The sequence below is a fragment of the Manacus candei genome, unplaced genomic scaffold (assembly GCF_025592945.1).
Source record: "Manacus candei isolate 608988 ecotype Guabito, Panama unplaced genomic scaffold, ASM2559294v1 h1tg000061l, whole genome shotgun sequence".
Taxonomy (NCBI): Eukaryota; Metazoa; Chordata; class Aves; order Passeriformes; family Pipridae; genus Manacus; species Manacus candei.
In genome coordinates, this window is record NW_026138109.1 from 3,671,954 (window position 1) to 3,699,505 (window position 27,552).

Sequence of the window (27,552 nt, forward strand, 5' to 3'; positions counted from 1 at the left end):
CAGAAAAAAGCACAAGGGATTAAAAAACCCCAAAGCAAAACCCTAAGGAAGAATAAGCAAGAAGGCACTGAAATAAAATCTTTACAAATCTTCATTACTTATGAAAAAAGTTGTCAATCTTAATTGCAACTGAACTGCTGTCAAGAGAAATCTTGGCCAAATGGAGCTGATTACACTTCAAATTAAAATAAAAATTTGTCATCGATATGCTGTGGAAGCTGACACTTTGCATTAGTATTATTTCTGAAAAGCTAACATCCCTGGCTAAACATCCCTGGAAAACTGAAATCCCTATGCACCTCTGGCATGCTGCTTGATAGCTCAAACAGCCTTGTGCACTGCTGAGAGTAAGTAAAGAAAGACTTCCCTTTAAATGCCAATGAAAATGTGCCACTGGAAATTAAACACTGATTACTCATCTTAAATGTTATATTTACTGAAGCTGGTAAGTGACCAGCTCTCCTTCAGTGCAATAATGCCATGCTTGGCCAGAGAAGTGGAACTTTATTTATTATTTATTGAAAGAGACTCTTCAGCTTGAGTTCTGCAAAACCAAATGAGGATTCTATGGAATCCGTAACCAATGGAAAAAAACCCAAACTTACACTGCTCTGTCATGCATAAAAATGAAACCAAAACCGAGAAGCAGTGGTAGATTATCCTTCTATAATTATTAGCGTACTTTCATGCTGCCCCTCTCAGCCCACAATTAATTCATGGTGGCCTGGCAGGGCAGAGAAGACAACTGCCAGTGCAATCAACTCCTGCAGGACTAAGGAAAGCTGATTCTTTCAAGTGTGCTCTAAGGAAAACTGCATTATCTATGGGCCTGGTGTGCAGGACAGGGCTGACATTTTACACAAACAGCCCCTAGAAGAGGCCACGTGAACTGAGCCTGATTACCTTGACTTCATGAAACCTTTTACAAACACTGAAGTTCACAAGTACATTTAAGCAAACTACACGAAAAGCTATGGAAGTAATAATTGCAAATAATAACGGAAATAATATTGAAATAATAATTGCAAAATAATAAAATACACTAATTATAAAATAATTAAAGAAGGTTCAAGACACACCAGGAGTAGTTGTCTTGAATTGTTCAATGCCAGATGAGTTTTCAAGCACACCCTAACTGCCTTGCAGGGAATACTCGTGTTTCTTAACTTCCTTTCAGATTAAATACCTCCTTAATTTGCAACAAGAGCTTTAAAGGTCATGACAGCATCAGCATGCATTGCTACACAGTGTAATAACTAGGTTCTCTTAATGAGGGACTATCGAGTCCTTAAACTTCTGATATCATTTCTAAAACATAAATGACATCATAATTCAGACTGAGAAAAATTGCATTAATTATTAACACCTGAAGAATACGGGACGTGGGACACTGAGCCAAGTTGTACACGGCTATTACAGCAGCAAATTGCTCCATGGCTTAATACCATGTCTTTCCTAGAAAACTGGAGGCGTACTGGCTGGACTCCGGGTGCTATTTTCAGAGAAGTGAACAGACAGCATTTAAACCAGCTGTTATCTATCTGTTCAGTATTGATGATCTAATTTGGAAACGGGATTAAACTGCACGCACAGATTAATACACTGCTGTGCAGCTGCATGGATTTGTGATTGTCATGACAACCAGCAGAAAATGTATCCCAATAATCTTCTACGAGCAGATCTGTCTCCATGCAGCACTAAGAAGATTTATCACTAGCACAGACATACTTACAATTATTTCATTGCAGATATTGAGAGTGGTATAATCTCTAACCCTCTCTGCATCTTAAAATACCAATTCACAACTAGAAGAGAGGCTCAACGTATGAATGAATGCTGAAAGTAATGAAAATCCTTGGAAGCTGTTGGAAATGTATAATTTCTGAGAAAATATTAGTGTTTTCCAAGTAATTTTTCGTGGTTCTGAGTGTGCAAATTTGCATTTATTTTATAAGCATAACAAAGTCAGTATTATCCCTATACTTCCCACATTAGGCATAGTCTCATATTTCAAGCAAGATTTCTATTTTGGAGCTATCTTTTTTCCTAACTCGTTTTCCTTGCAATAAGAAGAGTCTTTGGTTTTATGCCTCGGGAGAGAAAGTCAGAAAGCGGGACAGTGTTTCCAGTTCCATTACTGCCTGCTTGCAGAATTATTTAGTCTGTGTAACCATAAAAAAATACAGAAAATTAAAAAGGGGAAAATAAAAGCCATTTATGTACTTTACAGGAAGACTTGGAGGCTGAGCTAAATAATATTTGCCAAGTGTCCCAAAAGAGAGATGTCTATGCATGAAGGACTACTTTCTTTCCAAACACAAGGAAGAGCCATGCTGGAGATTTTTCTAGAGTTAGCCAGGAATTTCAAAGGTTGAAATTTATTTCCCACCTCACAGTAAAAATCAGGAAAAGAAGCAAACACGCCCCACTTCTGGGGCTTCGGAATAACACTGGAGGCTACAACTGGCCATGAAAAAGTTGTGTGGTATTCGCAGCTGTAAGCAGTTAATCCTTCTAAGAGCACCTTTTGGACACGTATCTTACAACCACCTCAGTTACATGTGCTTCCCCAAGCAAAGCTCTACAGCTGCCACGATGCTGTGTCTGCTTGCAGTGCTGTGTATCTCGTGGAACAGGAACTTGCAGTGGCTCCACTCCATGGAGCATCTCATTTCCTCAGAGGTGAAATCCAGAAAATCCTGCTATGAAGTTCAACCTACAGGAACCAAAGAAAAATCCTTTTTAGCAAAGGGCTAATAGATCAGTTTATTGCAATGTGGAGGCAGTATGAACAACCAAATATTTTCCAGTGCCACTTAATTGCCTTCGAAATTGCCTAGTAAGATCAGAATGCATTATAATGAATTATTTGCATTTGCAATAGTGCAAATCCTGTCTTAGTTTACAAAATCACTGTTTTCATCTGATAAATCTACAGACTCCACAACTGGACAATATTTTTTAAAATACCCCAGAAGGTGCGATGTAAAAAAAACAACTTGGAAATATTCCAAACAAGCAATTGTTAAGTAGAGGAATATCAGCATATTCAGGCATCTCTATTTTGTAGTTCCAAAACAGACCTACTAACTATCTATCTATCTATCTATCTATCTATGAAGTCCTCGAGTCTCGTTGTGAGATAAGATACTATTTAGAAAAGAAGTCTCAGTTGAAGTAAAGGCACTAGAAGATGGATGGTAATATTTAAGTGGACAGGAAAAATAAACTCAATCAAATTATTTGCTCATTTACAGTCATGAGATTGCTCAGCTCCTGGAACTGGTATAGATCTGAGAAAATATTTAAAAAGTAAATACATAGTGCAAGAAAAAATATCATATATATAATTTAGGACCCTTTTGGATAGACTTATACATCTTAAATTCAGGTGGATTTTTTTTATATACATATAAACAAACACTCTTCTCTCTCTGAAAACAAGCATCAGTTTTCAGTTTTCTTCCTGAACTGGGACCATTTAAACATGCTGGAACATGTGTGTACCCATAATATCAACAAATCTATTGGTGTGAATCAACTGAAATGCCAGACTACATCCTTAAAGGAGCATTCTTCTGATACCTGCTGTTAGGGAAGTGACTGTGCCTGACGCTTTGGAGCTATATGGAAATATTACACTATCTAAGGAATAACAACCCAACCAGAAAACTTAGTAGTGTGTCTCTGCTCCTTCCATGGTCAAGCACAGGATGGGATTTCTTCGAATGAAAATATTTTTGCCTCAGGCTCCCATTAATTCTAAATGTGAGAGGGTGTCAGGTAAGACACATTTTTCTCTCAAAGAATCTGCATTTAAATAACAAATGGAACCCGTTATGAGGTATAGCCTCATGTTGCTCCGAGGGTTTTGAAAAAGCCTCAGCGTTAGGAAAATGCACCAATAAGCCCACCGGGAAATGCCAGAACCACGGAATCGTTAGGGTTGAAAGGGACCGCTGGAGACCATCCAGTCCAACGCCCCTGCCAAGGCGGGGTAACCTGGAATAACACGGGTTAACCTGGAATAACACGTGTTCGCGTCCAGGTGGTCTTGGAATGTCTCCATCATTCCTTTTCGCCAGGATACTTCCTCTAGGCAATCCAACTCACAAACCAGAACAGCAGCGACCTGCTATTACTGAAATTATCAGTAATAACTCCCTCAGCGGCATTTTAGCAGATGCTCGAGGGGGTGGTTCTTTCGCCTGCACGCAGCCCGCGATCCCCGGTGCCCAGGCTGGCTGGGCTCCCTGGCGAGGGAAGCGCGGGTACCTGAGGGCCAGCTGCCTCCCTCCACCTCCATCCCCGGCTCCGCAGGGCCCCGCCGGTCCGGCCCTTCCCTTCCCGGGATCCCGATCCCGATCCCGGGAAGCAGCGCCGCCGCAGACCCCCGGCCCTTTCCCGCCGCCCGCCATTTCCTGCCCTCAGGCGTCCGCGCCATTTCCCCGCCTCCTGACACCGCTCCCCTCGCTGCCCTCGGGAGAGACCCCCGGCACCCGGGAGCCTCCAAACCTCGGACAGCTCCGGACCCGGGCGGCGTCGACCAGCCCCCCCTCCCCACTGGCACCTCCAGGCCGTCCCGGCCCCCCCCACACCGCATCCCAGGAGCTACAGCTGCTCCCCCTTCCCGGCTTCAGGAGTTTTAACTTACAGACTGGCGTAGTTCCAAGGTACAACTCCCAGGACACGCGTCGCGCAGGGCTCCGGGGACCTGCAGTGCGTGCGTGTTTAGGGGGAAGAACTCTTCCAACAGTGCATAGGGAATACGGAGCTTAGAGAGGTCTGCGTGCCTATACAGACATTGGGGGCTGAGAGAGGATGGCAAGGTGGCTTTTCCAGACCTTCCACTCCCCCATCAACCTTCCCTCCTTCAGGATCAGGTGTTGCAGCAAGGAGGCACAAAGGACTTCACGGATGGGAGCATTTTGGGCTTCAGTCATATGGGAAGGGAATTACAGGGAAGGGGGGGAAGGCTCTCTAGCAGAGCTACCACTTGAGGAGAGTCTTTGTCCCTGTCCCTTCGGGGGAGGAGGGGACGAGTCATAATCCCATCATGCTCCCACCCAGGCTCAGAGGGAATCTAGACGGGTTACCAGTGGGCCCAACACCAGTGGTTTGGGTGTTATTTGTTTCTCTCCTACCAAATTCATGAACTGTTATTGGAAAGGGGAGATCAAACTGAATGAAGAAATGGCCCAACTGTGCTTACCAAACCACTGGCCTTGTTACCAATACCCAGAAACTGTTCAGTTGACATTGGACTTTAATTACCTAAAAGTAGGTTTCACTGGTCAGGCACACGGATCCTTCCTTTAATTCCACAGAGACTGACTTTGTCTCTATGCACAAATACCCCCACAATTTCAGCGTTATGCAGCTAAGCAAGGAGGCCTGTCCCCTCCATGTTATCAAAAGACAAGCTGCTTATCAGAAGCCAGGTATAAATATAATAACTGATTTTATTTTCATGATTAACACTGGGCCATGTTCTTCCCTCTGCACAGAATCTCATCACAAATTACTTGCATCCAGAAAACACAAAACATAATAAAAAAAAGAATGCAAGTTACATTAATCAAATTGCTTGAAAGTTTAATTGAGATCCATGTTTGTTTTGCAACAGTTTCTCAAAAGCTACAATGAAACATACTCTTGAATGAGACTAAATAAATGCACAAATCCCAGGAAATAGTTCTGCATTTGAACATGGAATACAAAAGCCTGATTTTAGCTAAGACCTACAAGATTACCAAGAGCATTAGGAATGTCCTTGCAAAAATTCCTCCATTTAAGGCTTTGAAAATAGTTTTTCAGAAATGTGGAGCACCTCTAACCTCCAGCAGTAATTAAGAATTAGTAGTTCATAGTATCCTTGAGCATAGAGATAGACAAGTATTTTCTAAACGAATCTAACTTTACAGTAAAGAGATAATAATCATATTAAAAATGTGATTGATTCTTAACAGTGGAAGCTGGCACTGTAATTGCCACTCAGTTGTTCCTAATGGATAAAACAAGTAATGCAACATTTAATGGTTGGTATTGTTTTATTGTCTAATATTGATTAAACTATTTACATTTCTATTTTTCAATCCACAGTTTACCACTCATACCTATGGCTTTTACTTTTATGTTTAGCATATCTTTGTGTCAAGTGTCAGAATTTCTATTCAAAAAAACCAAGAACCTGATACCATATAGAAAAATCTCTATATGTTTAAACATATTCATTTTCAAAAATGATTACTTATAAAAGAAGAGTCTGCTAGTAGCTTTTATCCGATTTGTCTTTGCCACAGACTCTACCAAGTTTTTTCTATTTTTAAGTGTCCCTTTTAGAGTGTCCTGCTGCCTCCATGTGGAATCTGTTCCCTCCCTCAGCCCCCCACCTCTAAATTTAATGCAAAAACAAAACCAGTAGCTGACAATTTTAAGCAAAAATATAAAGCACTATAACATTACCTACATTGCCTTTTACAGAACTAAATTCTCAAAAACTCTAGAAACTTTTGGGAAGTTTAACTAGTCAGTGCTGAAAAGGCACGGGATTTTTGTGCTCAGACACCTCCAGCAACAATGCTAATTTTAGCCCAGCCTGAAAGATCTGAAAATTCACAGGTATGTAATTGCCACTTACAATAGAAACCCTCAGATTTTAGTGATTCTTCTGCCACAGACACCCTGCAATACTATACAAGAGTTTGCTTCTACTGCAAGAGGAAAAGAGGTGAAATTACTCTTACATATACCCAGGAATGGTGTAACAATGATACAAGCTATTAATTGCTAAAAACCTCACAAAGGTGTCCATGTCTGCGGTAGCTTCTGTTCCATGGCATTACATGAATGGGAAAGTTATTTTTCACATATGAGAGAAGTTTAATTGTACATGAATAAAGCTAATTTTGGTCCACTGGTCCAGCTTCCTATGGACAGCGTATTGGAAAGGTGACCACTGACAGTTCAAAAACCAATGTAAAAGTTAACAAAAATAATTTGGTATTTCATTCCTAAACCTGCAGTGTCATTATTTGTCCTAGTCATCCACGTTTTCATTCTGCATGTCCACTAATTGTTGTGTTTTTAAGTCTTCAGCTTGTTCATGATGTTCCTTATCCGCATCATCTATTTGATTAGGTTCCTTTTCTTCTGCTTCTCCTTGATCAACACTTTGATATTCTACTTGTTCAAGGTGTGTTCCATCTATAAGTTCTGCCTGTACCTCTTCCATCTGTATTTGATTTACATGCTCAACATGTAACTGCTCCACATGAACTTCAGCACCTTGTTCAGTCTGAATGTGTTCAACTTCCAAGTAACTAATTTGCACCTGTTCCTGCAGTTCCTCCATCTGTGTGCCTTTCACCTGATTGTCCTGTATGAGATCCTGGTGCATCTGTTCCACAGTTACCTGTGCAGGATCCACCTGTACCTGAATTACTGGTAGGACATGGACTTGCTCAACTTGCTCTATTATTGTCATTGATGTTACTGGTTCAGCTTCCATAGCTTCCACTGGAAGAACCTCTTCTGTCACCAGTAGTTCTGAAATATTGTGCATGTCTTTGAGATGCCTTCTCAGCTCACTGCCTTGCATAAACCACAAATCACACAAGGTACAGTGGTTGGGTTTGTCACCAGTGTGTATTACCAAGTGATCTTTGAACTGATCCCAGCTGTTAAAAACGCTGTTACAAACCTGAAACAAAAGATACAGTATGTTAAACAGTGCCAACAGAAATATGACAAAGTATGGTGCCTCTCTGAGATCATAGCTTCACATAGTGTGGCTTCTTGCTACTTGGATTCAAAAAATAGACATTAGATGTAAAAGCTGAGAAGCAAGCTTCAGACAAACAGAAGACTTGGTATTTATTTATTAATTTTTTAAGAACAGTGAGCTACTTTGAGTTGTGCCTGCATAGGACACTGACAAAATTTGTCAGTCAGTAAAGCATTTGAAGAAAAAAAGTGAAAAATTAAAGTAAAATTTATCCAAGACCTGCTGCAACTTTTTCAGGCTGAAGAGGTACTAAGCCACAGTCACAACATCTGGGAGAGGATGAGGAAATACAGAAAGACAAAGCTATGACATGAAGTAATTAGACCGAAGGGTCACCAATTGTAAGATGCTGGATTAGTGTATTAATTATTGGCTTGGACCAACTCAAGTGTGTGGGGGGGTGGGAGGGAAGGGACAGGTCAAATTTCATGGAGGTGTGGTGATGTCATATCCCACACCCTTGGAGCCTCCTGGGGCAGCCCCAGAGCAGCTGTCAGTCCCTGGACAGGGGGAGCACTCCCCCCACCACCTGGTGGTGTGAGATTGTCACAGCAGTGGGGCAGCAAAACAGCAAATAAAAATGCTACAACCAACTTCAGCTCTTTTATTTTCTAGCTCTTCAGAATTGCTTTTAAAAGTGAATTAAAATTTATCTGAACAGCTTTTCAAATGACAGTTACATACAGTGACCAAGTACCCTAACAAGCTCTACAACATTTATTTTGCTTAAAAGACATTACAGATTGCCAGTGACATATTTGAATTTTTTTGATTTTTAGCTTTTTGTAGATTTTAAAGTAGCTATGTAGTAAATATAGATTTTTAATATAATTGTAGAGTGTCTCACACTTTAGTAGTTTACACTCACTAAACCCTATTTCCCCATTTCATATCAAATTTTCTAAATTCTTTAGGCTTGTTTAGGCCCCTTTCAAGGTAGAATTGTAGAAAACATCTTCTGTTTAAGAATATTTGCATCCCACGCCTGAACAACAAGATACCATCATAGTCTGGAAAACTGGAGAAGCTCCAAAGACAATATGTGCCATGAAGAAGAGGAAGATGAGAAAGAAAGGAGTCTCAGGACCCCTGACTCAATTTCTGGAGAGGCATGCTGGGGGCAGATTTGGGGAGGAACTGGGGGGCAGATAGTTCTGGGATTGGATGGACAATACTATAAAATTGTAGAACCACTGGACACGGTGCACGTGCATCTTTTCTGTACTCCCATGGTCAGAGGGCCTTCCTTAAAGACCCGCTCTGTTATCTTATCTCTATTAAATTTGCGTGGAGTTTTTTTGGCTCCTGATCTTTAGGCAACACCAGCATAAGCTGGAATTACTTTCCAGATAAAGTCAGTATGTGTGGTACAAAAGAGAATAATAGTAAAATAAAAAAATATTATTTTGTATTTTGAACTTTAGTGAAGCGTGGTCAGAAGTGGAAAAGGCCTAGGTCAGTGCATCGAGAACCTTGAAAAGGAAGCAGAAAGACCAGTAAAAGGCAGCCTTCCCATAAGAATCTTTCTGATTATAAGTATTATGAGGCTCCACATCAGTAATTCCACATTTTAAATGGAGCTACTTAGACATAAGAATTTACCTGCATACTGTGTTTGAATGTGACCTTTATTTTACTGAAGTAGCTCTTGGAGACATAAGGCCACTCTCCTTGCCTTTCTTGTTCAGTTCCCCCACTCCCTCGAAGGAGGGAGGTATCTAGCCTGGGACTCTGCTACTTCCATTACCCACCTGACATTCGTAGAGCTTCTTTCTTCCCTTTTTGGCTCCAGCTCCAGACTGACAGGCTGTCAGGTGACATTTGAGTGTGCTATTCCTAGCAAAACGTTCGTGGCAGTTTGGACATTCAAATGGTTTTTCACCTGTTAAAACAAACACAGGAGTTGTAAATGTATAAAACCACCCAGTCTTCTGTCAGGTCTCTCTTCTTCCCCTTTCTTCCTCTTGTCTAGGTTGATAAATACACTGTAAAGATGTGGCCAGCTGGATTATTCTAGAGAAGGAGAGATGGATATGCCATGTAAAAGGGCAAAAAACCAAATGTGGAGTCATAACTCTCATTTAGAAGAAAACCAATGTAACAATTACCAGTACCATTTAAGGTACATTTCGCTTTTGTGATAATAAATTTAGTGGAAATTAGATTACTATTCCAATGAAGTATCTTAAAGAAATAGCAGCTTTTTCTCACTTTTCATCTGATAATTGTTATAATCAAAATATCAACATTAGTAAATATACAAAGTGACACATTAAAGAAGTATCTAAATAATGTAAACTTTTATTTTTAACAACAGTAACAGTTTATGCTTGAGAGTTGAAACTGAGCTCCAGAAAAAGAAGGTGGCACATGATGAATGATAATGAAATAACGATCCATTAGTGTTAAAACGAACAAACCCCCCCCCCCTCCTAAAATACAGTGAAAAGCAAGCACAGAAGGACATAAATGGGCACAAGCAAGACAAAATTCCTTTCAGTTTGACCACTTCTTTTTAACAATGGTATCAAACACAGAAGCCAGCTAAGGACGACAACAGAGGAGGCTGAAAACCGATCTTTTTATCATCTAAAGCAGTGTACTATTATCAAGTAGTAATGAACAAAAGGTCTCTCTTTACTAATTCCACCATGCACAAACACTCTGAAATTCAAGCAAATTAAATTACAAGAAAACTGGAAGAGTGTGTTTCTTCTGAAAGTCTGATAATTAACCTGGGGAGGTACAACATCACTACCGAAACAAACTGCTCAATGAACTCCAAAAGAGCCATTTCAGTGAATACCTAAGAATCTATCCAAGTTAGTTTAAAAGCCTGCATTTTCAGGAATGCAATAGTTACTGGATATTGAGGTGGAAAGCCAATAAACCCACATCTTCAAAAATATTCAAAAGCTCCTAATTATCTTTTCAAAAGAAATCCACAATTCTCACTTAAAACACCTGAAAGCTAGACAAAGATGTTTAAATGACAGGAACATTGCCCTCAATGGTTACAAAAGGCTACATTTTTGGAGACTGTTGTAAAAGTAATGCAGAGGATGCTGAACTGCCTTCAGTTTTGCAGGTCAAAAATCACGGATTTTTGACCAAGCAACTAATCAGGTTGGAATTAGATGATCTTCAAGGTCTCTACTAACTACAGTACTACAGAGCAGAGGGATACCTGTGTGGATGAACAAGGAGCTTCTGCAAAAACTGAAACACAAAAAGGAAGCCTAGAGTGGTGGAAGCAAGGACAGGTAGCCTGGGAAGAATACAGAGAGATTGTCTGAACAGAGAGAGATAAGGTTAGGGAGGAAGGCTAAAGACCTCCTTGAATTAAACCTGACCAGGGACATCAAGGGCATCAAGAGAAGCTTCTCTAGATACAGGGGTGATAAAAAGACTAGGAAAAATGTGGGTGCTCTCCAGAAGGAAATAGGAGACCTGGTTACCCGGGACACAGAGAAAGCTGCAGGTCCTGAGGGAGCTGGTAGAGGAAGCCACTATCCATAAATTTTGAAAAGGTGTGGCAGCCTGGTCAAGTTCCCACTGACCAGAAAAGCAGAAGCATAACCCTTTTAAAAAGGAAAAATAAGGAAGACAAAGGGAAGTACAAGCCAGTCAGTCTCACCTCTGCTCCCAGCAAAATCACAGAGCAGATCCTCCTGGAAAGTATGCTATGAAGACAGGCTGAGAGCATTGGGGTTGTTCAGACTGGGGAAGAAAAGGCTTCAGGGAGACAGTACAGCACCTTCCAGTATTTAAAGCGAGCCTACAGGAAGGCTGGAGAGGGACTTTTTACAATGGTATGGAGTGATACAACAAAGGGGGAATGGCCTTCACCTGAAAGACGGCAGGTTTAGATAAGATGCTAGGAAGAAATTCTTTACTCAGAAGGTAATGAGGCATCCCAGAGAAGCTGTGGATGCCCCATCCCTGGAAGTGTTCAAGGCCAGGTTGGATGGGGCTCTGAGCAACCTGGTGTAGTGGAAGGTTCCCTACCCATGGTCCCAGGGGTGTAACCAGATGATATTTAAGCCTTTCTATGATTCTATTTCTGCTGCAGTTACTATTTTCATGTAATTTCTGGCATAGTGACTGATCAACAATAGGATCAAACACTTTTTAGTTCATTTTGTCCCAGGCCTTTCAGTTTCATTTTAGCATTCAACCAGTGCTATGCAGAATTTGGGATTCAGAAAGCCTGTGACTGAATGGGAGTTTCTCCACTGACCTTAGGAGTTAAATGGTGATATCTGTTTTGATTTTGAGCTTAAGGCTTTTGAAAATGCTAAACTGGAAGTAATTAGATTCCGTGTTATACTTATTAGATCAATATATAAAGTATTCTGTACCTTCTGTGATATGCTAACTTCCTTTGAACCAAAAATACTCTTTTGCAAGAGCAAACCAGATTAACCCAAAGTATGTAATATGTTGTTATCTGCCACAAACTTTTTTCTGAAGAGATTTTTGTTAAGTAGCTTGTATTTGGATTGCTCATAATGGAGAAACACTCCCTGCTTCATAGGGGATAAGGATTTGCCAAAAGCTATTTATAAACTGAAATTTTAAGAGGTTATTGGAATAGATTGGACACTGCTATATATTCAATACTCAGCAGTCCCATACACAGATACATTTTAATTAAATTAAGCCATTCTAATTAAAAGGCTTTAACAGTAAGAAGCTGAAACAGAAATAGAGCTGCTACCCTTCATTAAATTTTTTCTGATGACTCATGACTGACATATTAAACAAAAACATCTGGAAGATCAAGACCACATATATATTACATTCAGAGTTATCTGTGTCATGCTTGGTATCTGTTCAGACAGTAGACTTTTCAGTGAGATGAAGTAATGTCCCATACTATAAGGAAGAAATAAGGAGCACAAGTCACTTTGTACTCCAAAAATGCTATCTAGATTTCAAAGAGGCAAATTTCACAATCGAAAAGTGTACTAGAGTGACTAGAAATGCTCTGCTGTTCTTAGTAGTTTTGCTTAATTAACAAAGAAAATTCAAATCACAGATGAGGTGTCAAGAGCAAGGATAAAACTTTCCAAACAAGATGGCACAAGAGAGAATTTTTTGAGGGTATTTTATGCATTAATAGGCATTTGCTAAGAAGTTCTGTTAGATAAAGAAATGCTCTAGACTGTATTCCACCAAGAAGCTCATGATCAGATCATATTTCAACAGAAACTTTTATCAGAAAATTTTGAAAATAAAAGTAGCTTAGTTTGGCACTTTTGAAGAAAGGAATATGCCTTGAGAAGGTATTTTGAAAAAAATCTTTAAGATTTAGTAGACTTGACAGAGAAGCTTCATTAGTGCCTTCTGGTTTTAGGTGCATATTTTTAATCAACTCAATCCCTCAAAAGTTTACATCAATGTAAAACAACAAAAAAAACCAAACAAAAAGACACACCAGCATTTTAGCTGTAACTAGAAACCAAGTATTTCTATCACTCAGGACTCATGTGTTTTCTTCAGCATATTCTCTATTTCCCCAAAACATGCAAAGCCCAAAAATGTGAGAACGAAGGCCACAAGCTCCGGACTGTAGCAGTGCTCTTACCTGTGTGCTTCCGCAGGTGCTCTTTAAAATGTCCAAAGTGGTCAAACTGCTTATCACAGTACTGGCATACATGTATTTTCTTGCCAGGTCTTTGCTTCTTGCTGACACCACCTTCATCAAGGTGGTAACAGGTGAGGTGCTGTTTCAAAGCACTCTCTCGTAGGTATCTTTTATTGCATATGTCACACTTGTAATTCTCAGTAGAGTGTGTTTTCATGTGTTCCTTAAAATGGTAAAACAATTTAAATGAACGGTTACATTTCTCACAGTGGAATAAATTGTTCATGTGTGACAGCTGAAGTTCCACAATTTCAATACCTTCTACCTGTTTGCACGAGGGATCAGTTGCATTATCACCTTCTTCTTGGATCTGGCATTTTCTCTCTCCCTGACGATACTTGCTGGTGATATCTGCCAAAAGAGCCAAAGCAGATTCATCTGATGTACCTGTTGTCTGTATGTACTTTATGGATTGCTCTGCAGAAGCTACTTCTTCAAGTGTTTCAATGCTGTCGTCTTCCACTTTCATCGTCCCTTCTCCAATCTCAACCTCAATTTCAACAGGCTCTGATTCTGCAGATGGCAGTGTTTCTGTGATAACATTAGAGGTTTCAGCAATCTTCCTCTTTTTTGGTTTATTTTTACCTTGTGCTTCATTTGATTCTAAGAGTGATGAATTTTCTTTGTTCCTGAAAATCATTTGCATAAACATTGTTAAGATCCATAAGCACTGACATAGGAACTCCTGCCTAGTAATCAGCTTCTGCATCCAACACTCTCTAGCCATTTCTCAAAGTTGAGTGGTGAATGACTGCTTAATCTGTGGGCATGTCAGAAGCTAATTTGTGCTTGATCTACGCTCCTTAGTGTAGTAAAATAGCATGGTTAAAGCTGCTAAGGTGCTGCTCAAATGACACAAAGCACCTATCAAGAAGAAAGGCCAGTTAACCTAAGACACAGACTTATCTAAAAAAATTGTAAAGTTCTGTACTTGGAAAGAAAAATCCCCCAAAAGAAAGAGTACTTTGGCCTGCCTACTCAGAAATAAGGTTCAAGTCCCTCCTATGCTCTTCAATTCTTAAGCTCTGAGTGTGTGCAGCTTCCCACAGTGCTAGGAGCTTGTTAGAAAACACTACAGCTGTGACTTCACACAGTGGTTATCACAGCATCTTGTACTTCAGGAAAGCACACAGCTAACAGCTGAGGTAAAAGCCTGCAGGATGTGGAAAGAGTATGCTAGTTTAATTTTCTGGGCTTGGACACAACCCTCAGTTCTGTTGCTATTTTCCCTGTGTAACACACGCTCAACTCCCCTTCCTACAAAATGTCAGAGATTGCATGTCATCTCAAACATAGACAGAACTGAGCAGGTCAATGCTTTCAAGTCATTCACAGCACTTCTGTGCTGCAGGTTTCGTTACTGATTATCAGTTTTGAAAACAAGTGGGTACCTCCCCCTCAAACAGACTGACTGGGGTAAGCCATGCTTTTACCCTCCTTTGCAGCAGGATGAATCCTTTCACGTAATGTACTCCCTATCATTTCCACGTTTTCTAGTAATAGGAGACAAGACTTGGCCCAATATCTCCAAGTCATATGTCAGAGATATGTGACTAATGATGTAATGCAGGACACAGCTTATCAAATTGCACCTTACTCTAGTCACACACAGGGAAACAGAGTAGCTAAACTCAGTTTCATCTAGCCTGGATTTCTGATGTCTACAAGATGATAGTTACATTGCACATTACTGCAAGGAGCTCTGGGATCATGCACCAAAAACCAGCAGTGTAGCATGCAGAAGGAATAAGAACGTGAGAGCACTTCGTGGAAGTGAAAGGGAAGAAAGGGGATGAAAAACAGCGTGATGGGACTGGCACCCATTTTTCTCAAGCTTGGCAATGGAGTACAGTTTCTGGTAGAGGATAAAAGCTGCCACAGCAACATTTGATTAAATATTGAACCCAGATAAAACTGACTACAACAGTTACATTCATTCAAGAAATTTGACAGGTTAGTTTTGCAAGCAAGAAATTTTAAGATCACTGCTTATTCTCTCAGAATAGCAGAAAGCTGCATGAAATACAAACACCAGCACAAACTTGTTAATGTGTTCTGATTACATGAGGCACAATGTCACTGTGCAGCCAGTTGTCAGTCAGGTGTGGGCCTTCAGGCAGCACAGAGACCTGGTATCAGTTACCACAAAGACACAACCCTACAGCTTTGGCAACATTTATGAGCCATGTCACTTGCCATTGAGTTACAGCCCAAAGAATGTGACATTCTTTTTTTAGCCTGTATATTTCTGACATGTACACCATAGTAGAAGAGTTATGGTGCTACAGATGCTAAGGAGGTTCCAGCATAAGGAACAGCACTGCAAAATACTGGCAGCCAGCTCTTACAAAAGGATGCTTAAGACTCTATATTTTAAGTGGTGGGAAGAAAAAGAGGCTGATGTGCTTACCTAATTTCAAGTGCTTTGATTGCTTCTAGCATCTGTAGATACTCAGCTGCTTTCCAAACATCATTTGCTTCTTCCTCACCTTGGACCATTAGTTTTGCTGTGTAGGTGAACTCAATTAGGTGACGAAATGCCATGTTACTTACACCTGTATACAGAAAAGAGAAACAACAGTTTCTTTTAGCAATTCCTCAGTCTCATCTACCTGATGAATCTTGCACACTTGCCTGCACACCATTGTGATCACAGTACTGTACCTGCCAGTTTCATAAAGATAACACTCTTAAAAGGCTCCACAGAACCACTGAATGGTTTGGGCTGGAGGAGACCATAAATATCATCTAGTTCCAACCTCCCTTGTGTTGGAATAGAAAGTCTGCTACAGAAACATGTGAACACTGTGGAGTTTTGCTGAGACAAAGATAAAAAGAAGGATGAGATGGACAAAAAGCTGTTTGAATAATATATAGATTTAAACACAAAAATACTATCCCTCTTTCAAGAGGTCTCTGAGCAGCAAGGTACCGGAGGAATTTGCTCCTTGCCTACCACACAAGTATTGCTCAATGTCTATCACGCTTTTGCATCCCAGCCAAGGCATCTGCCATTGGCCATCACTGTCAACCTTTTTCATCTGACCAGACTGGCTCTTCTCAGGGAAAAGATTTTGTCACACTGCAAGTTCTAAAAACATACAGGATCTGCCTGACCTCCACTAGCCATGTATCGGGGAAAGAAAGGAAAAAAATTAAAAAAGCACCCACATAATCTCACATTTTCCCTTCCAACAATTTAATTCAAGAGTGTTCTTTTTCTTTTTGATTTTTCTTCAGGGGAAGTTTTTTTTCCAGTGGTGATAGCTGTCTCAGAACAACTCAGGAGGTAAGATCTAGAAAGCTAATTATATGACCAATCATCTTTAAGTGTTCAAGGCCAGGCTGCATAAGGCCTTGAGCAGCTTGGTCTAGCAGGAGGTATCTCTGCCCATGACAGCAAGGTTGGGACTAGATGATCTTCAAGGACCTATCTAATCCTTAACATTCTATGATTCTATGTATGTAGGCCTGTACCAAGGATGCTATATTAATTTCCAACTTGAGCACACAACTCTGAGTGTTTTTAATTGTACAAATCAGATTACCTTCAATCTCCACCAAAGGCTCTTGAGTGAAATCTTGGAAGAATTTGTGGAAGAACTGGCTGCAGGCAGCAAGAACAGCCTTATGAGCTTTGAAATGGTGACCTGCAAAGAGAGACAAAAATTTCGGTTTAGGGTAACATAACTCCCTCCATACTGCAAAATAAGTGTAGATGCAGAAAAAGACTAGCCAGTCTAAACAACTATTCCACTATTCCAGTAGCATACAGTCACTGTGTCTCCATAAAACATGGGATACTACTGCAGCTATCCTATCCCATCTCTTGCAGAACCTTGGTGACATTGCTTACCTTGCTAAAGGTAACTCAACCAGATGGAGGACTCAGTCACTCCAGTGTTTTTCTTTTCAGATATTTAAGTTATGATACCAAATACCAGAGAAGCAAGAAGTAAATCTTATTTCAAGGTGTGATTTTATTGAGACACAGTATTTGTAGAAGTTCTCTGTGTGCAAACAGTCAGCTCAAGTCAGAGAAAAATATTTTAATAATGTTTTGGAAATCTTTAGACAGCACGTTAAGTATAGCACAGCAGTTTCAGAGAGGGCTTCTATCTGAAAATACTTAGCCCTTTGTTTGGAAAAGCAGAAGCAAAATTATTAATCACTGCTGGAGTCTGTTGACCCTGAGATGCTAAATGAAACTTTGCAAGTAACTCGCACACAGTGCAGAACCAGCCTGTTTGCAGCCCAGTCTGACAAACCTGTGACAAACCCAACAGCATCCTAGCACAGCCTTTAGAATTCCCTGTATACCAGCTGGTTCCCAGGCCCATACATACCATCAACAATCAGGGTGATATCTGTAAACTGGTCCTGCTCACGTTGTTCATTCAGTCTATCCAAAATAACTTTATAGTGTTCAGGGAATTCCTGGATACATTCCATCGTTTCCTCAGCTTCCATGGCAAAAGACCTGGTCTGCAAAAAAGTACAGTGTGAGAGTAAGAATTCTGTGCCACTTGGTAAATACTGTGCACAGTCAGGTCTTTATACAGACATAAACTAACTAGAACTTCGCATGGACTATAAAACCAATAGAAACAACAAATTGTTCTGGTAACAGGTTTTTTACCTGATATGAGCTGACAGGTAGGAAATGGCACAGTTACTGATGTGGAATATTGTCTTATTTAGACACATGAAAAAACAGTCAAAGTGGATAAGAGTATTTCTTTATCCTACAGTTTCAGCAAGAATCCACCATCCTCAAAGCAAATACTGCAGGAATGCAACATCTCCATGGCTAATTATTCAACACCACAGCAGGATAATATCAGAATCTTTATAAAGTTACTTCTCACCATCCCACCACTCCACCTGGTAGAAGAACAGTTCTTAAAAATTTCATATTAAAGTCACATTTTGCTCCTTGTGAACACAAGATGTTTACTTCCTTCAAGCATCCATGTAATCGAGCAGCAATTTTCAACTTCTAAGTACACTGGAGTTGCCAGGGATTTCATTTGCTGTCACACCCAAGCTTATTCATCCCTCCTACTTACACTTCTTCCCCTGCAAGGTGAAATATTCTTTGCTAGCCTTTCTAAAGAGACACATATGCTTGTAATCTGATGGCATAGATAGGTGTAGCAGTTGCCCAGGATCTCAAACATAAAGAGGTTTAGCAAAACTCTGTGCCTGTGGATGAGATGCAGATGTTAGTCTCTTGCTTATGCAAAAGAACCTCAGGAGAGCTTCCAAGTGCTTCAATGAAAGCATTTCACAAATCACCCCCAGGCAAAATTACTTCAGATCTATGCAGCAACACTCATCTTCAACTCCCATATTAACACGGCTTACACTTAGAATGCCGCAGAGAAGAAGAATTATGGAGCTCCTATTTTCACCACAAAACACACTCTTTCTTGCATCTCAAGAAAAACCGCCCACAGAGAAGTCATTTTGCCAAGAGAACAAAATAAGTAGAGAACAAGCAACCACTTAGGGAAATCCAGCTCCACCTGCTATTGCTGCGTTGCCAACCAGGGAAATGCCCACAAAAATCGGATTCATTACACGGCGTGCAACAAGCCAATAATTAAACATTCAAGAGAGACACTGGTTATCTGTTTCAGAGTTATGCAAGCCTGGGTTCCCGGTGGTATTCCACAAATGAAGCACACCAACTATCAAAACTTTTTACTATTTTATATTACTATTTTACTACATTACTATACACTATATTACTATGCATTTTAGCAAACAAAGGAATTAGTGTTCAGTGGCTACAAATTACATGGTTTTCTTGTTAATTAGTATTTGTCTTCTACTGGTTAATGATTCTCTTGCTTCTCATGCTAATTAATCCACATTCTCAGTCTTTCTCTGGAGTCCTTAGGTTTCTTGGGTTGGTGGTCATGATCACTCCTTGGCAGAATTACCTTCTACCCAATTGGAGCAGATTTCAGCACAGTTGCTGGGTTGGCTTTATTAGTTTCTTCCTCACCTTGGGGGTTCTTCCCAATGTCCCTGTGGCCTGTAAATTCTCCATTCTTTGTGTCCACTGTAAGTGGGCATTCTTCTCCCCAGACTTTGTTAACCTCCCCCTAGGTCTGAAATCATTGAAGCGTGTCCAGTCCTAAACCTTAACAAGGCAGTTCTACCAACAGGTAATGTGTTTTTCTAATGCCTGGACATCACTTAGAGCTTGTTGGCTTCTCTCTGTTTCACGGATTAAATCTCCATTGTCGTTGATCAGGCTTGAAAGTTTACAAAGATCAAACATCAAAGAACATCCTTTCTTAAGAAAATTTTACATATTCCACTTTTTGCAACAGAAACCTGTCAGGGTCTTCAAGGAGGCAGAGACCAGCCTACAGGGGAAGGTGAGGTGGAAGGGAGTGGATGCTGCTGCTGCAGTGACTGCATCTCATCTGTAATGATGGGTCTGAGACAACCAGCAGCTCCTGCTTTCCTCCACCATCTGGTATTTCACATAAAGTCTCATGTGGGGAGTTGTCAGCCACTTACTTCACTGTTTAATTCTTTTTGCCCATTTTTCACAATCATAAAAGGGTAGATAACTTGCAGTTAAAAACATAATTCTGTAAAACAAGCAAGATTTTGATCTCCAACTCTCATGATTTCTACCTACCCAAATGCGATTTAGTTTCAAATTGTTTGTTTAGAGGAACATCCCAAAAAACCCTCAAAATAATAGAGTATTATTACTCTATATTTTACAAGATATTTTAAAAAGTTTTTTTTTCAGAACTCTTACGAAACACGAGTAAGGAGACATACAACTTATGTTAGCTAGTTCATTGTCATAAATTTACACAGAACTAGTAAAAACCGTGAATTTACTGTGTATCTCAACGAAGTTGCAGCATTCCTTGAGTACTCTCATGTTAAAAACTCGGTCATACTGCAGAAGAAAGCCAGGCAGAACAGCACATGTTCAGTAGGAGCACGACTGTTCTGGACAAAGAAAAGAAAGGTACAGCTGGGAAAACAGAACAGCTCAGGAAGATGGACAGAAGTGATCCAAGTTCCCTCTTATGAGCGGGCTCACAGATGAGGATGGAGACTGGAATACTTCAGTTGTTCACCCAATTTTCTTGGAAGACTCGTTCAACTACTGACCACTTTTCCAGCCTGTACTCCTTTCACGTCACATGCATACGATTTAGAGATTTTTATAAATCCACCTCAACGGAAACATCTTATTACTACCACCCTCCTGGACTACAACGGGAACTCCTTGTATTTTAGGCACCAGACATTTTCCAGCGCACGGGTCCCACAGGGCAGCTCGGCGGGGCGGGTGAGGGCTGCCCAAACCACCGCCATCTTGGGCAAGGGGGACCTGCGGGCTGTGCAGGGAAGCAGCAGGAATCTCTCGTGCACTGAGCCGCACGTTTTTGCCCAGAGCCACCGCCCCGGCAGGCGCCGCTCCCGTTCCCATTCCCATTCCCGTTTCCAATTCCGTTCCCGCTCCCCCTTCCCGCACTGCGGGGCCGGGCCGCGCCCCTCGCCACCGCCAGCGTGCGTCACCGCCCCTGCGCCCCGCCCGCAGCTCCCGCCGCCCGCGGGCTTCGGCCCGCGCGCCCCGCGGCCCCATTGGCGGGTGCCGCTGTCAGTCAGCGCAGCCCCCGCCAATCGCGAGGCGCAGGCCTAGCCCGCCCCGCGCGGAGGAGCCAATGAGCGGCCGCCGAGTGCCCGGAGCAGGCGAAGGCGGAAGGCCTGGCCCGCGCCCACGGCCCGCCGGGCACGGCCGGTGCGGGCGCGGGGCGAGCGGCGCCCGCGGGCGCGGGGGTCCCGCGGGGAAGTCCCAGGCGGGAAGCTCGACCGCCGCCGGCTCGAGTCGGGCGCTCGGCAGCGCCACCGCCTCGTTAGTCCTTATTACGTCATCAAAGCGCGCATTAAATCGATCCCTTTTCAATTCCTGGCCGGGTCGCGGCCCGGCGGCGCGGTGCGCCGCAGGGTGGCGAGACGGTTCCGCCAGGGACTCACCAGGAGCAGCTCCTCGCCGCGCCGCTTCCCGCTCCGCCGCCGCCGCTTCCTGCTGCCCGGCACGCTGGAAAGGGGGCGCGCGCCGGCCAATCCCGACTCGCATTCCCGGCCTGCCCCGCGCTCACCTTACACGCGACAGGGCGCGCGCGCGGCAGGGGCGGGGCCCGGCGGCCCGGGGCATGCCGGGAGTTGTAGTCCGTGACTGTGGCATGGGTGGGGCGGGCAAGGGGGTGGAATGAGGGACGCAGAACGGGGCAGTGTGTTATCGGGTCCAACTACCTTGCTCTGACAGGGCCATCTCAAAGCACATTGCACCGAATTGCGTCCAGACAGCTCTGGAATATCTCCAGTGTGGGAACTTTCTGGGCAACCTGTTCCAGTGCTGGGTCACCACGCAGTAAAGAAGTTCAGTTTCTGCCCTTTGCCTCTTGTCCTATTGGTTGGCACCACAGAGAAGGGCCTGGCTCCATCCTCTTGGCATCTCCTCTGCAGATACTGGTAGCCAATATATTAATCGAGGTCTCCTCTCAGTTGTCTCTTCTCAAGGCTGAACAGACCCAGCTTCCTCTGCCTTTCCTTGTAGCAGAGATGCTCCAGTGCCTTGATCAATTCTGTAGCTCAACTTTGTTCCTCTAGCTGACAGGGAACACCTGTGTCTCCTCTTCCATACACACTTTGTAGTTGTATTGCAGTGTTTTATGTGAGTGACCACTTTCCTTAGTGTGGAATGCCAGAACATTCTGGAAGGTATGGGGTGGTGGGGCCACATGCACCCTAACAGACAGGACTCACACCTGTGAGATTCCCTTTAGTCCATGTCTCTGCCCTCTGCTACAGAGCCACTCTTCCATGCAGTTCCATAATGCTGTCTTATTTTATAATATAGATTGAATGGTGCTCAAAATGAGTATCATGAAGTGGTGTCAAAATATGCAAACGAAATATTGCCCAGCAAGGCTTCTGTTCCACTCTGTGGTGTCCAGCTTTGCCCCTCCAGCTCCAAGGCTCCCCAGCTGAGGAAGGAGAGGCCCAGGCAGCACCTTGCAGCTCCAGCGGAGCTCCTGAGTTATTTGGCTGAGGCACCTTAGGAGGAGACAGCAAGTGCATGCCACTGGGTGTCACACCAGGCCCTCTGCCACCCTGCCTGAGTGCTGGCGATGGGAAACTCGGGGTTCTCTTCTAGGCCAGAGTCTTCGGGGGCACCCCTGGTCATCCAGGCTTCACAGCCTGTCACCAGGTGAAAATGTATTCATCCAAATAAACCAGCATAACTTATCAGAACAGACACAATGATCGCCCTTTTGACAGCCTCTGTGTCAATGCTGACAACTGAAGAGCATGCACATGCAGTGGCTCTGTGTTATAGTGAGCTCACCTGCGTTAATGCCTGCAAATAGACTTGTTTATGTATTCTATCCCTTTTCCATGGCGCCACACCTACACCATTACTTTTGCCGTATTCTTCCTCCACTAAAAGGATAAATGTCTATGAAGTTAGGGCAGCTGTTCAGCATAGAAATCCTACAACATCAAACTAACATAAATAGTAGATATTTAGTCAAGTTCAAACTAATTTTTATATACTCTTTAATATGCAGAGTCCTAAAAGTCTGCGCAGCATTTTATAATACAGTAATACAAGAAAGTTTTGTCAATACTAATGGTTTGTAAAACAATATTAAAAAGTCAAATTTATTTCCCTTTTATTTGTTTGTGTTACTAATGGCCTTGCTAATGTAACAATGCTAGTTGTTCTTATTAGTAGATCTGCTCAGATAGTTGTTTTCAATCTAGGAGTTGCCTGCCACACCCATTCTTCTTTTCTGATACACAGCAGCACATAAACAGTGTTGATGCCTCCTGCATTTAAAAATATATAAAGGTTTGGTTTAAACCACTGGAGATCTAATTTTTAGTTGAAGAACTGTAGCTATAATAGCTTATAATTCAAATAAAAATATTGCTAAGGTTACCACTGTAGCAGAGTACAACACAAGAATTAAAAATTTCCTTTCCAGCACCTTCTACCTATCCAGACAATGTTGCTGACTTGCTTGTTTTTCACTAATGTGTGGTTTGTTCTGCCCATTTACTTTTTTTCCCATGGTATCTGCTATTGTGTTTCTTTTTTTCCTATGGCTTCATCCATCTAATTTTACTGTGAGGTTAGATGGAAGCTTTTAAATGAACAGTTCCTATTTTGTCTGAGTAGCTTTATATTTAAATATAAAATTAGACTGATTAAGCTACAACTCTTCAGGTTCCCCTTTTCCTCTCTCAGAGATGGGTGTGCTGTTTCCCAGCACCACCTCTAGGATTTCCGAGAGTTATGTTACAAAAACATACAATTTAGTTGTAAATCCAAAAATTACCTTGTTTACAGTGCATTTTATTTACATGAGGAAGAACATGTTAAGCAAACATCCAAAAGCTTTCTGTTAGTATCTCCAGTTCAACCTCTATTTGTGTGGCTAAAAATTCCCTATGCTTTTCTCCTTTTCCAGAATCACCTCAATGACACTGGAGAATCCTTCATTTATTAAGATAATCTGGTAAGTCTTCTGGACATAACATTCAGCTGAGTTTGGGAAAGTTACTGAAGAGTGTATGTTCTCTTCCAAGGCGGAGATCATCTGTCCAAACTGAGTGTTATGAGCCTCTCCTTTTCACAGGGGGAGCTGTGAAGCAGCAAACAGAGAAAAATGAATACTAAACGAATAGAAGAAAAGCATGAATCATACATTCCCCTTCTTTAATAAAAGAAACACCTCTTTGTCTGAAGAAATGCAGGAACGAATGAACTGCAGATGTGAAACCAAAAATTCAGAAGATGTGTTTATGTGCAGCAATGAGTAGATAACTATTTTCCAAAAGCAAGTGATTCAGATAAAAAATTAAGGCCAAAAGGGACCATTAGGTTACCTAGTGCAGGGCTATCCACCTAGCAGCCTGTGACCCACACCCAGCTTGCTGGACAGTTCTGACTGGCTCCTCAAGTGGTTTTGGAAGCTGCTTAGTGCACTCACAGCACACCCAGATCTCCCACATCAGAACCAAATTATTCACCCAGGCAGCTGCAGAATTCAAACAGCTGCAATGTGGCATTTACTGGTCTCTTCTATTAAAAAAATTATTACGAAATCAACTGCTCATTCCTGTAATGTTATCAATCATTTGCAAGAAATCTCTTTATCAGACAACTCAGCATGTGTCCATTGCACAATGACTTGTTCTGTGCATGAAAAGGCTTTACTGTCATGCCTGGAGCAAGCCAGATGTGTGCTGTTATGCAAGAGGAAAACATTTCTGTAGAGCCCCTTTGGTAGGTATACCCAGGGAAAAAATATCAGTACCTGTTTATAAAGTCCTATAGGAAAATAAACATGGGTTATGCTTCTGACAGAGAGCTGTTCTGTTAATCCTCCTTATTTCTTTACTATCTCCAGAGGGAAGGGAAGATATAAGAAGTTAAAGAAAGTCAAAACGATAGTGGTAGCTGCAAAATTAAATGCTTGAAAACTGTAATGTGTCGAATTGTGGATTGAAGTAAAAAATCCTTAAATCTTGCTCTTGAGACACAAAGGTGTCAGCCTGTTCCTCTGTTATCTTTCTATTTTCAGAGGAAATGCCCAGCTAGCACAGGATGGGCGTTTATATCTATTCAGTATTATCTGCTGACCTACAAGCTCCATGCCAAATCTTATCTACTGTTGACAAGCGTCATATTTTTGTGACTCCAGAGAGATCAGCTGACTGCTGAAATCAGGGAGATCACTGTCTGGTGAACACTGCAAGAGTGGGTTGTTGCATTCTAGAGTTCTTATCTAAATATTTTCTTTTATATGATTTTAAATATCTGGAAGAAGAAGCAAGTCCAAAAACTTACTATATATCAGTTTCATAAACCATAGTTATTTGGATTCTGCAGAATTATAAGAAGCATGCCTAAGGGTATTGTATAGTGGCTTAGAGCTTAAATAACAGTAGACATTAAGTACTTTGCTATTTTTTTCTCTTTTTATCCCAGAATATAGAATCACAGATATAAATATAGAATGGGTTGTGTTGGAAGATTTCTTTAAAGATCATTTCCCAGTATAAATTCAGTAGCCTTGGCTAGGTCAGTACTTGTCTAGGAAACCTCTTAAGGAAAGCCTCTGTAAAAAGTTACCTGTGTTTATTGATAAAATACATATATAGCATGTCATTTTTGTATTGCAACAAGCGTGGGTAGTGCCTTCCCAAATCTTCGTTCGCAAAGCCTAGCCATGATTTGTATTGGTGTGCGTTGTGCATCATGAGTAGAAATAACATATATAGACATTCTTAATAAAGATTTTGTATATGTAGTTATTACCTCTTCACAGGTGACTCAGATTTTTCACCAAATCCAAATCTTTAACCTGATTTGCAAAATTATTTTTGTTTTGTTTTGTGGGTTTTTTTTGGTTTTTTTTTTTTTTTTTTTATAAGCAACAGTGAACACAGCACATCAGTACATGAAATGTGGTGGCTTTTCTAGCTCTCTTTCATAATCCATGAAAATCTACAGAGTCTGTAAGGGATTAAAGGTAAACTGTAAGAAAAGGTTTTGACCTAGCCCATGATAAGTGCTGCAGTTCCATGTGTTAAACATGCAGAAACATTTAACAGATAATTTGTGTTTACTCCTCCTTCAGGGCACATAAGCTTCCTAAAAAACTGCAGACCTATGGATCATCCTATTGCTGTGAGAAATTATGTATGACCAATAGGTGCATAAAGTGTTCACTGCAGGTAAAAGTCTGTTTCAGAACCTGGAGACAATCCATGAAACATTCCACATTCAATTAAAATAACACTAAGAACAATAAAAAGTTGGAATGTGGAGCAACCTAGAAATAATTCTTGCCGTTAGGCAGGGAAATGTTGCTTTTCCCTTCAAGAACTTTTTTCTTTCTGGCACAGCCTTCCATCCATCAAGTGCATCTTCCATCTGCACCAGACAACGCATGCTCTGTGTCACACTGGCTGGGACTGTGCTGATTGTAACAGCAACGTAAGAACTCCCTTTGCAGACACACAGGTGGAGCAGCTACCAAAGCACATGTGCTACTGAAAGACCACCCAGCTTCTTGCTGTTCTGTCATTCAGGTTCTTAAGACCGGCCTCATGCATGATCCACACTGAAAGCCTCAAACAGTGCCTGAGCTGCCTACTGCATAATGATTTGCCTGAACAAAGGGAGTCTGAAGTCCTACACTTGGCTTCAGGACAACTGAAATGCCTCACAGTCCTTTAATTACGTATTTTGTGACTTACCTAGGCATACGTCTGTGTTAAAGAATTAATAAGAGTTTTGTAATTAACTTAAAACATTTACAGGCAAGACATCATGAAGTCTTTGCAAAAAGGGGAATACAATTAAAAAGCACTTATTGTTAATTATTACTGTAGTGCAGTCATGGGATCGCTTATGCATTTAGTTTTCTGGTCTGTCTCTCCTTCTGAATGCCTGTTAGCTGTGTTGAAGAGAATGTTTAGAAACTTTATTGCCATGATTTTTAAAGCACTACAGATTTTTTTCACTTCACAGTCATATTTTGTTTCCTCTTCTTGAGCTCTTACAGGAAATCTGGCAAGGATCATGATGCAGGATCAGCACAAAAATCCCTACTTTGTTTTTCCTCTTTTTTCATTTTTTGCTGACAAAGAAAAGGTCAGAACATTTCAGCTTGAAATTTGATGGGCTGGATAAAATGCTGATGGTCAAAGGCAGGTGTGGGAGCTGCTCAACTGTTCCATGAGATGCAGACTGGGCTCTAAGGTGGAAACTGCCACCTTCTTATGTACAATCCTATGACTGTTATATGCCTGATATATAAATAATAACTAGTAAATAATACAAGGCATACATGAATAATATTTTGAACATGTCTTCCTACCAAGAGACAACCATTAAAAATTGAAAATAGAGGTCAGCTAGAGATGAGGACTTACCAAGGTAAAATGCCAATCCTGAACTCACCTCTCCTGTAGTTCTACAGGAGTCCTTACAAATGAGCATCCATGCAAACCTCTATTGACTGGAAAGCTGTTCAGGTATGTGTGATGA

The 27,552-nt window shown here is 41.4% G+C and overlaps 1 protein-coding gene and 1 long non-coding RNA gene across 10 annotated transcripts; one reads left to right on the plus strand and one right to left on the minus strand.

Annotated features, from left to right (window-relative positions):
- Positions 1-2,190: 2,190 nt before the first annotated feature.
- Positions 2,191-21,564, minus strand: ZNF131 (zinc finger protein 131). 9 transcript variants are annotated; one of them, XM_051804761.1, is made up of 10 exons: positions 19,450-20,298; positions 18,506-18,641; positions 17,783-17,921; positions 16,985-17,086; positions 15,847-15,991; positions 13,702-14,065; positions 13,377-13,599; positions 9,538-9,668; positions 4,276-7,702; positions 2,191-2,716 (listed from the first exon to the last, which is right to left on the minus strand). In XM_051804761.1, the coding sequence occupies exons 1-9, from the start codon at positions 19,518-19,520 to the stop codon at positions 7,040-7,042; spliced, it is 1,974 nt and encodes a 657-aa protein (XP_051660721.1). In that variant the 5' UTR covers positions 19,521-20,298; the 3' UTR covers positions 2,191-2,716; positions 4,276-7,039. The 9 variants fall into 9 exon arrangements, with proteins under 9 accessions (XP_051660721.1, XP_051660719.1, XP_051660720.1 ...); XM_051804759.1 differs by adding an exon at positions 4,114-4,253 and having other exon boundaries at positions 4,516-7,702; positions 13,377-14,065; XM_051804760.1 differs by lacking the exon at positions 19,450-20,298 and adding an exon at positions 20,310-20,864 and having other exon boundaries at positions 13,377-14,065.
- LOC127478741 (uncharacterized) lies at positions 4,564-8,815 on the plus strand. Its single transcript, XR_007907305.1, has 3 exons — positions 4,564-4,673; positions 7,346-7,446; positions 8,701-8,815. It is a non-coding gene; the product is annotated as an uncharacterized LOC127478741 (long non-coding RNA).
- Positions 21,565-27,552: the final 5,988 nt, after the last annotated feature.

Bases quoted from the DNA above. Each gene is read 5' to 3' on its own strand.
- ZNF131 (XM_051804758.1), bottom strand. From the start codon at position 19,520: ATGCCCACTTACAGTGGACACAAAGAATGGAGAATTTACAGGCCACAG. The intron at 17,922-18,505 runs GTAAGTAGGAGG...ACTTTTTTGCAG, and splicing joins CACCTTGCAGGGGAAGAAGT to ACCAGGTCTTTTGCCATGGA. The intron at 15,992-16,984 runs GTAATCTGATTT...TTCTGTATACAG, and splicing joins GCCTTTGGTGGAGATTGAAG to GTGTAAGTAACATGGCATTT.